At 43.8% G+C, this 10,000-nt stretch overlaps 2 protein-coding genes across 2 annotated transcripts in view; one reads left to right on the top strand and one right to left on the bottom strand.

Annotated features, from left to right (window-relative positions):
* LOC113826638 (dual specificity protein phosphatase 2) overlaps window positions 1-10,000 on the top strand; it is a gene marked incomplete in the record, with an annotated part of 32,440 nt that overhangs the window by 18,115 nt on the left and 4,325 nt on the right.
* LOC138864762 (uncharacterized) lies at window positions 3,089-4,441 on the bottom strand. The gene has a single exon (XM_070133339.1). The coding sequence runs from the start codon at window positions 4,439-4,441 to the stop codon at window positions 3,089-3,091; it is 1,353 nt and encodes a 450-aa protein (XP_069989440.1).

Raw genomic sequence — 10,000 nt, 5'->3', positions numbered from 1 at the left:
GTACATGTGTATGCGTGTGTGTGTGTGTGTTTGTTTGTGTGTGTGTGTGTGTTTGTGCGTGGTGTATGTGTGTGTGCGTTGTGTGTGTGTGTGTGTGTGTGTGTGTGTGTGTGTGTGTGTGTGTGTGTGTGGATGAGTTTGTGCGTTGTGTGTATGTGTGTTTGTACGTGGTGTATGTGTGTGTGTATGAGTTTGTGCGTTGTGTGTGCGTGGGTGTATGCGTGTGTCTGTGTGAGTGTATGTGATTATATATATGTATATATGTATATATGTATATATGTATATATATATATATATATACATATATATATATATATATATATATATATATATATATATATATATATATATATATATATATAAAGTATATGTATATATATACTATTTTTCTCCCCCCCTCTCTCTCTCCTTGTGTTCATCTGTCTCTTTCTCTTCTTTCATGTATGTATTTATTATGTTCCTTTGAGTCTTGTAACCTGTAAGATACTTTCATGTAAACGTTTGTGTCTATTCATATAGTTGCCGGAACCAGTAAACGTACCCACAGACTCCGCAAACTTTCCCGTTGCGAAATTACGAATGTTGCTGTAATTGTAGAAATTTTGCACATTGCTTCGTGCTGTGTTCTGCCATTCAGACTTTGGCAAACTCGCCTCCTCGTCCCCCTCTCTGCTCTCAAAATATCAAAGAGTAGGAGAGACTGGAGAGAGAAAGGGAGAAAGAGGACACACAGAAAGCAAAATACGGATAAAGATAATGGCAAACAATAATTGATGAGGTGGAGAGAATGGAGAAAGAAAGGGAGAAACAGAAAGGAGAGGACACAGAAAGTGAAATACGAATAAAGATAATGGCAAACAATAATTGATGAGGGGGAGTGGATGGAGAAAGAAATGGAAAAAGAAGAAGGAGAGGACAAAAAGAAAGTGAAATACAAATAAAGATATAGACAAACAATAATTAATGAGAGGGAGAGATCAGAGAGAGAAGGGAAGAAAGAAGAAGGAGAGGATACACAGAAAGCAAAATACGGATAAAGATAATGGCAAACAATAATTGATGAGGGGGAGAGATTGCAGAGAGAAAGGGAGAAAGTGGAAGGAGAGGACAAAAAGAAAGTGACATACAAATAAAGATAAAAACAAACAATGATTAATGAAAGGGAGAGACTGGAGAAAGAAAGAGAGAAAGAAGAAGGAGAGGGCACAAAGAAAGCAAAATACCGATTGAGATAATGGCAAACAATAATTGATGAGGGGGAGAGAATGGAGAAAGAAAGGGACAAAGATAAAGCTAACGATTAATGATAATTGATAGGCTATTGTATCATCCTCTCTCACATCCTTCTTTCTTCTTGAGACACGAAAGAGAAAGAGGAGGAGAAGGATAAAAAGTACATAAAGAAAGTCTAATGATGGAGGACTAGTAAGACATATCATCAATCTTTTCCCCTCTCTCTGTCTCCCTTTTCTTCCCTCGAAACACCAAAGGAGGAGAGGGACTGGAAAGCGAAAAACAGGAGGAAGAGAGTAAGGTAAACGATGGCGAAGACAGTGATTAAAAAATGATAATAATGAGAGGAAGGTATGAAAGTCAAAGGAAGCTTATGGAAAATACTAAAATAGAGATGACAAAAAAAGAAAAAAAGAAAAAATACCAAAACGGCAAAAAAGAGTAATAATAGATAAATAAACTTGTGAACCGAAATTATGAAAAAGCGCCCAAAGACACATAATCAAATAAGGAGACATCCAATACTGATAGCAGTCACGTGACTTATATCTCAGCTCAGCAATGCGTGACGTCACGAGCCGAGATGCCGTTTGATAAGCAATCTGACGCCATGACCTCGAGAGGGGGTGAGGAGGAGGGAGTGGGGGGGTGGGGGGGTGGGGGCTAGGCCAAACATAGCTGATTGCCAAGCCAGGCCCTCGGGGACTGCCTTATGCGAGCTCCTCTTCAGTCTTCGATTTTACGTGTGAGAAGAAATCTTGCTTTTTGGGGAATTCAAATCGAAAAAGAAAAAGAAAGGAAGGGATAAGCTAAAAGAAGAAGAAGAAGAAGAAGAAGAAGAAGAAGAAGAAGAAGAAGAGGAAGAAAAGAAGAGGAAGAAAAGAAGAAGAAGAAGAAGAAGAAGAAGAAGAAGAAGAAGAAGAAGCAGAAGAAGAAGAAGAAGAAGAAGAAACAGAAGGAAAGAGATATTTCTGAAAACGTAAACGATAAAAAAAAGAGAAAGAAAACGACCGGGTAGATCGAAGGAAAGGAAAAAGATTTGAATTAATTTGAAGAGTTTCAACGGTTCAGCGGGTTCTGCCAATCGCTCTTCTTAGATTCCTTTTGCATAAGATGAAAATGAATAAGAATGAGAGGGTAGGTGGAAGAACGGAGGAAATGAGAGGAGAAGAGAAAGGAAAATCAAATATTTATTCTAAAATGTGGAGGAAAGGGTTAGAAAAAAAGAAAGAAAGAAAGAAAGAAAGAAAAAAGGAAACGCAAGAAAGAAAGAAAGAAAGAAAAAGGGAAACGAAAGAAAGAAAGAAAGAAAAAAGAAACGAAAGAAAGAAAGAAAAGAAGGAAACGAAAGAAAGAAAGAAAAGAAGGAAACGAAAGAAAGAAAGAAAAAAGGAAACGAAAGAAAGAAAGAAAGAAAAAAGAAACGAAATAAATAAATAAAAGAAGGAAACGAAAGAAAGAAAGAAAGAAAAAGAAAACGAAAGAATGGAAAGAAAAGAAAAGCTCATGCAAATGAATCTCCCAAGACCCCAAACCTTCGACCAATCAGAATATGCGAAAGGAACCAAAGACACCTTTCTCTCTCTCTCTCTCTCTCTCTCTCTCTCTCTCTCTCTCTCTCTCTCTCTCTCTCTCTCTCTCTCTCTCTCTCTCTCTCTCTCTCTCTCTCTCTCTCTCTCTCTCTCTCTCTCTCTCTCTCTCTCTCTCTCTCTCTCTCTCTCTCTCTCTCTCTCTCTCTTTCCTTCTCCTCCTCCTCTTCCCATCCCTTATCATCCCCAACGAAGACAATCACTCGACTGCGTTCCCCATAATTGACTCCATTTGCCCACTCATAGCTTATCGTTAGCGATGGGAGTCACGGAGCAGGCAGGCGGCCCCGCGGCTCGAGGCGTGACGCGTCGGGGAGGAAGGGGTGGTCGAGGAGGCCCTGGTGACACGTCGGGGAGGAAGGGGTGGCAGAGGAGGCCCTGGTGACACGTCGGGGAGGAAGGGGTGGCAGTAGAGGCCCTGGTGACACGTCGGGGAGGAGGGGGTGACTGAGGAGGCCCTGGTGACACGTCGGGAAGGAAGGGGTGGTTCGAGGCGTGACGCGTCCTGGAGGAAGGGGTGGTCGAGGAGGCCCTGGTGACACGTCGGGGAGGAAGGGGTGGCAGTAGAGGCTCTGGTGACACGTCGGGGAGGAAGGGGTGGCAGTAGAGGCTCTGGTGACACGTCGGGGAGGAAGGGGTGGCAGTAGAGGCTCTGGTGACACGTCGGGGAGGAAGGGGTGGCTCGAAGCGTGACACGTCGGGGAGGAAGGGGTGGTCGAGGAGGCCCTGGTGACACGTCGGGGAGGAAGGGGTGGCTCGAGGCGTGACGCGTCGGGGAGGAAGGGGTGGTCGAGGAGGCCCTGGTGACACGTCGGGGAGGAAGGGGTGGCTAAGGAGGTCCTGGTGACATGTCGGGGAGGAAGGGGTGGGAGTAGAGGCTCTGGTGACATGTCGGGGAGGAAGGGGTGGTCGAGGAGGCCCTGGTGACACGTCGGGGAGGAAGGGGTGGTCGAGGAGGCCCTGGTGACACGTCGGGGAGGAAGGGGTGGTTCGAGGAGGCCCTGGTGACACGTCGGGGAGGAAGGGGTGGTTCGAGGAGGCCCTGGTGACACGTCGGGGAGGAAGGGCTGGTTCGAGGAGGCCCTGGTGACACGTCGGGGAGGAAGGGGTGGTCGAGGAGGCCCTGGTGACACGTCGGGGAGGAAGGGGTGGTCGAGGAGACCCTGGTGACACGTCGGGGAGGAAGGGCTGGTTCGAGGAGGCCCTGGTGACACGTCGGGGAGGAAGGGGTGGTTCGAGGAGGCCCTGGTGACACGTCGGGGAGGAAGGGGTGGTTCGAGGAGGCCCTGGTGACACGTCGGGGAGGAAAGGGTGGTCGAGGAGGCCCTGGTGACACGTCGGGGAGGAAGGGGTGGTCGAGGAGGCCCTGGTGACACTTCGGGGAGGAAGGGCTGGTTCGAGGAGGCCCTGGTGACACGTCGGGGAGGAAGGGATGGTCGAGGAGGCTCTGGTGACACGTCGGGGAGGAAGGGGTGACCGAAGAGGCCCTGGTGACACGTCGGGGTGTGATCGACCCCCTCCGGGCGACTGATGACGTAGGGTCGGTAGTCACGCAGGGTAGGACTCCATGGCGTGACAGGAGGGCATGTAGATGGCCTAGTCACGTGCAGAAATGTCATGGGAGGGGGGGGGTTTACTTATGGGTTAGAGGGTAAGGGTGTTGGGAAAGGCAAGATGCGGATAGGAAGATAAACAGATAGATAGACAGACAGGTGATAGATAGATAAAGAAATAGATAGATACATAGATAGACAGACAGTTAGCCGGACAGATAGATAGATAGGCAGACAGACAGACAGGTAGACAAACAGCCGTAATGGAAAAACAAACAAAAATAGAGATAGTATATAAAATGAGATCATAACAATAAACCAAAAGTATAAATAAACAAGGATAATAAATAAGAATAAAATAAGAGAGGAGAAATGGAGAGGGGAAAGGTATTAAAAAAATAACAACTAGAAAATTAAGAAAGCAGATATACATTCAGACCTGTAAGAGAAAAGTTAATGCTAACAGTAATGATAATAACAACAATTATAATCGCATAATTAATTATAAAACCATTAGGGTTGTATCATGATAATCGAAGTATTAATAACAGCGTTGTTGATAATGATGATAGCCGCAATAATGACTATAGTGATGATGAAAATGATTATAAGAAAAAAAAAAAAATAAATGACAAAAGCGAACCATGAGGCAAAGTAAAATTAACGATAATTTTAGACACATGTCATAATTTCTCTCTTTGTGAACAGTGAGTGAAGAATGTTAATGGGCAATAGATGTTAGTTTTTGTTCCAGGAAAATAGTTACGAATTTATGAAGAAAATGGCCTGTGTATTATGATGTATTGACACGCAACTAACAAAAAAAAAAAAAAAAAAAAAAAAAAAAAAAAAAAATGTAAAAAGAAGATAAAAATAAGATGAATAAATAGATATAAGAAAAGATTATGTCAACTTACCTTCATATATTTGCTTAAAGACGGAACTATGTACGTGATTCCATAGGTACGATTCATTGATAGATGGAAAGAGAAGTATGAATGAAATTGAATAACTTTACTATACTATTCAGTATATTGGCAATAGGGGTGATTTTGGAAAATATGAATATACGTGAATATCTGTTTCTGTCTATTAACAATAATGATTGCAGAAGAAATTTAAAACAAAATTAATTTCAAAGTCACATACACAAGTTAAAGGTATAGATAATATTAAAACGAATGAATAAACAAATACATAGACAGATATAAATGATAAGTCAATCAGCAGATGCATGAAGACAAAGAAAACGTAAAATATATGTACAGGAATTCTCAGAAGCAAAGATACACACATAAGCCTTTTTCTTAAACAAGAGACACAGAAGATGATTGAACAAACACTGTTTTATTATTTTATCATTTACTCGTTCTGTTTTCATTATCACGCAAGATATATTTTTATACTTCTGTTTACGAAACACGATATATTTAAGGTTTACATGATTTTTTATGGAAATACTATATACTTTCAGGACAACTACCCACCTTCAACCTTCCCCCCCCCCAAAAAAAAAAAACAAACGAAAACTTAAAAAAAAAAAAAAAAAAAAAGCTGAAAGTGTTTACCTGTTACTTCAAGTTTTGAAATTTGATCTTACTTAAAAGGCTTCCAAGAACGGGAAATATCTACTTGGCTGAAAGTCAAGTGGTAAATATATCCCTTCCCCAAATACCCCTTCCCCCCTCCCCCCTTTTCCATCGTCACATCTTTGCCAACAGAAATTTGTATTTATTATCCTTTCTCTCTCTCTCTCTCACACACACTTTCTTTCTCTCTCTCTCTCTTTCTCTTTCTCGCTGTCTCTCTCTCTCTCTCACTGTCTCTCTCTCTCTCTCTCTCTCGCTGTCTCTTTCTCACTCACTCTCTCTCTCTCCTTCTCTATCTCTCTCTCTCTCTATCCCTCTCTCTCTCTCTCTCTCGCTGTCTCTCACTCTCTCTCTCACTTTTTTTCTCTCTCTCTCTTGAAACGCAATAATGTTGACAAATCTTTAAGGCAAACTCAGAAAGTTTTTTTTTCTTCTCTCCTCTCTTGTCTACGTTAAGGGTGTGGTGCGTTTAAGGGACACCCGAAGACCTCAAAAAGTAAATTGGAGATTCTGTGTATTAGATAGTTTGAAACATTTAAGGAAAACGGTAGGTAATTAGCATTATGCAGTGTAATTAAGCAAGAGGGTGAGAGAAGGGTTAGTAAAGGCGATACTTAATGGTAAGATTTCTTGTGCTTATGTCTATTTTGGTTTTGATTTTTTATCTATTTTTTTCTTCCTCTTTCTATCATCTTTTTCTCAATGCCATCTGCTTGCGTTTCTGATTCTTAATTTCTTTCTCAATTTCTTTTAGTTTTCCTCTTTCTTCCTCTCCCTCTCCCTCCCTCCTTCCCTCTCTGTCTCTCTCTCTCTTTCTGCCTTGTCCCCTTTCTTTTATTCTTCTTTTCTTTGACTGTCTGTCAGTCAGTCTGTCTGTCTCTGTCTTTCACGCTCTCTCCCTCCTTCCTTCCCGCTCTCCCTGCCTGCCTCTTTCTATCTCTCTCTCTTTATCCTTCCCTTCCTTTCTCTTTCTCTCCCTTATTCCCTCTTTCTCTCTCCCTCCCTCCGTCAATTTCCCACTCCCTCTTTCTCTTCCTCCCTCCCTCCCTCCCTCCGCGCTTTCTCTCTCCGTCCCTCCGTCAATTTCCCACTCCCTCTTTCCCTTCCTCCCTCCCTCCCTGCCTCCCTCTTTCTCTCTCTGTCCCTCCCTGCCTCCCTCTTTCTCTCTCCCTCCCTCCGTCAATTTCCCAATCACTCTTTCTCTTCCTCCCTCCCTCCCTACCTCCCTCTTTCTCTCTCCGTCCCTCCCTGCCTCCCTCTTTCTCTCTCCCTCCCTCCGTCAGTTTCCCACTCCCTCTTTCTCTCTCCCTCCCTCCGTCAATTTCCCACTCCCTCTTTCTCACACTATCTCTCACCAACGTTGATTAGCATCGTATTGATCCTGTGGCGAAGCGTTTAAACCTCGAGGCCTTAAAACGCACTTGCATTGTTCATCCGACAACGCCGTTCCAGTGAAGTACAGACGAAAAAAAAAGAAAAAAGAAAAAAAAAGTAGAAAAAAGTTTTCACGCGAGAATAGCTGTCTGTCCTGGCATATTTTTTTGGGGGGACGTAATGTGCATGCATCATTTGCGGCATATTTGTGTGTGTTTTTTTTTTGTTATTACTGGTAATGTTGTTTTTTCATTATCATTTTTGTTGTGGTTATAATCAGTTGTTGTTATTATTGTTGTTGTCCTTATTACTGTTATTATAATAACTGTTATTTTCATTGTTGTTCTTCTTGAATCATCATCTTATCATTATTAGTCATTATCATGATTATTCTTATCATTGATTATAAGAATAACTTAGAAAAAATAATAGTGATCATAGCAATGAAATAACAATAATAATAATCATTATTATTATCATTATCATTTTTGAAAAACGAGAGAGAGAGAGAGAGAGAGAGAGAGAGAGAGAGAGAGAGAGAGAGAGAGAGAGAGAGAGAGAGAGAGAGAGAGAGAGAGAGAGAGAGAGAGAGAGAGAGAGAGAGAGAGAGAGAGAGACAGAGAGAGAGAGAGAGAGAGAGAGAGAGAGAGAGAGAGAGAGAGAGAGAGAGAGAGAGAGAGAGAGAGAGAGCAGACAAACAGACAGACAGAGAAAAGTGGAAGAGAGAGAGAGAGAGAGAGAGAGAGAGAGAGAGAGAGAGAGAGAGAGAGAGAGAGAGAGAGAGAGAGAGAGAGAGAGAGAGAGAGAGAGAGAGAGAGAGAGACAGTCGGACAAAAAGACAGACAGAAAAGTGGAAGAGAGAGAGAGAGAGAGAGAGAGAGAGAGAGAGAGAGAGAGAGAGAGAGGGAGAGAGAGAGAGAGAGAGAGAGAGAGAGAGAGAGAGAGAGAGAGAGAGAGAGAGAGAGAGAAATCACGCGTTTTGATAACAAAGCAAATCACGGACTCCCAAGAGACCAGAGGCGTGAATGGCTAGCTGGATAGAGAGGGGGGGTAGGGGAGGGAGGGAGGGGAAGGAGAGGAAGGGGGATAGGAACGTACGAGGAGAGGAGGAAGGGTGGAGAGGGAGGGAAGTGGTGGGGGGAGGGTGGAAAGGAGAAGGGGGGAGGGGGAAGGATGTGGGATGAGGGAAAACGAAAAAGAGAGGAAAGAGGAAGAATGAGGAAGAGGGAAATGAGAAAAAGACAGGAACGAATGAAAGGGAGAATGAGGAAGAGAGGGAAATGAGAAAAAGACAGAATGAAGGAATAGGAGGACGAAAGAAAGACAAGAAAACTAGGAAAAAGAGAGTGAAAGGAGGGAGAAAGGAACGGAAGGGGAACAGGGGATAGAGATGGGAGGAGGGGAGAGAGAGAGAGGGAAAAGGAGGGAGGGGAGAGAAGAAGGGGGAGGGGTAACAGGAAGAGAAAATGAAGGGAGTAGGAGGGAAGAGAGGAAAAAAGAAGAGAAGGGGAGAAAGAGTTGAGGAAGTGGGGGGAGTGGGGGGGAGGGGTCTGGACGCGGTGAATTTATCGCGCGGGGAGGGAATTTCTGGACTTTTTTCCCCCCACTTTTTTCCCCCCCACCAAGTAAGCTGCGCCAACGACACGCTTCTCGCTCTATGGCAACGCTCCAGCAGTTAGTAGTGAAGGTTCAGCCGGAATGGCATAGAATCCCATTCATGAATCCCAAGCCCGTTTTTGTTGGGAATGGAACACGATTGATTATTTATACGTAAGAGATACCGATGTTTGTAGGTGTTCGGAATGATGGAAACTTAGGCTTAGACTTAGGCTTAAAACTCATTATTCTAGATGGATACACAGAAGTTCTGTTGGATGAATTAAACAAAGTTTTCTCATTCCAGCAAATTAAACAGTCAGACATAGGTATGTGTGTCCGTGCGTGTGTGTGTGTGTGTGTGTGTGTGTGTGTGTGTGTGTGTGTGTGTGTGTGTGTGTGTGTGTGTGTGTGTGTGTGTGTGTGTGTGTGTGTGTGCGTATATGTGTGTGTGTGTGTTTGTGTGCGTATGCCTTTTAACTGCGAGACAAGTGGTTTCACTAAATGGTAACTGGTACAGCTGATTTCATATCTTATCAGTTCTCTCTCTGACTTTTTGCTCTTCTCTCAGGAAAAGATAGTGTGAAATGAACTGGAGTGAGAGAGAGAGAGAGAGAGAGAGAGAGAGAGAGAGAGAGAGAGAGAGAGAGAGAGAGAGAGAGAGAGAGAGAGAGAGAGAGAGAGAGAGAGGGGGGGGGAGAGATAGGGGGAGAGAGAGGGGGAGAGAGAGGGAGAAAGAGAGGGGGAGGAGGAGAGAGAGGGAGAAAGAGAGGGGGAGAAAGAGAGGGAGAAAGAGAGGGAGAAAGAGAGAGAGAGAGAGAGAGAGCGAGAGAGCGAGAGAGAGAGAGAGAGAGAGAGAGAGAGAGAGGGAGTGGGAGAAAGAGAGAGAGAGAGAGGGAGAAAGAGAGAGAGAGGGAGAAAGAGAGAGAGAGGGAGAAAGGGAGAGAGAGGGAGAAAGGGAGAGAGGGAGAAAGAGAGAGAGAGAGAGAGAGAGAGAGAGCGAGAGAGTGAGTGAGTGAGTGAGATAGAGAGATAGAGAAAGAAAGAAAGATAAAGTGAGAGAGAG

This window comes from Penaeus vannamei, chromosome 18 (genome assembly GCF_042767895.1).
Source record: "Penaeus vannamei isolate JL-2024 chromosome 18, ASM4276789v1, whole genome shotgun sequence".
Taxonomy (NCBI): Eukaryota; Metazoa; Arthropoda; class Malacostraca; order Decapoda; family Penaeidae; genus Penaeus; species Penaeus vannamei.
Note: the sequence above shows the minus strand (reverse complement) of the source record. Positions and strands in the feature narration are given on the sequence as shown.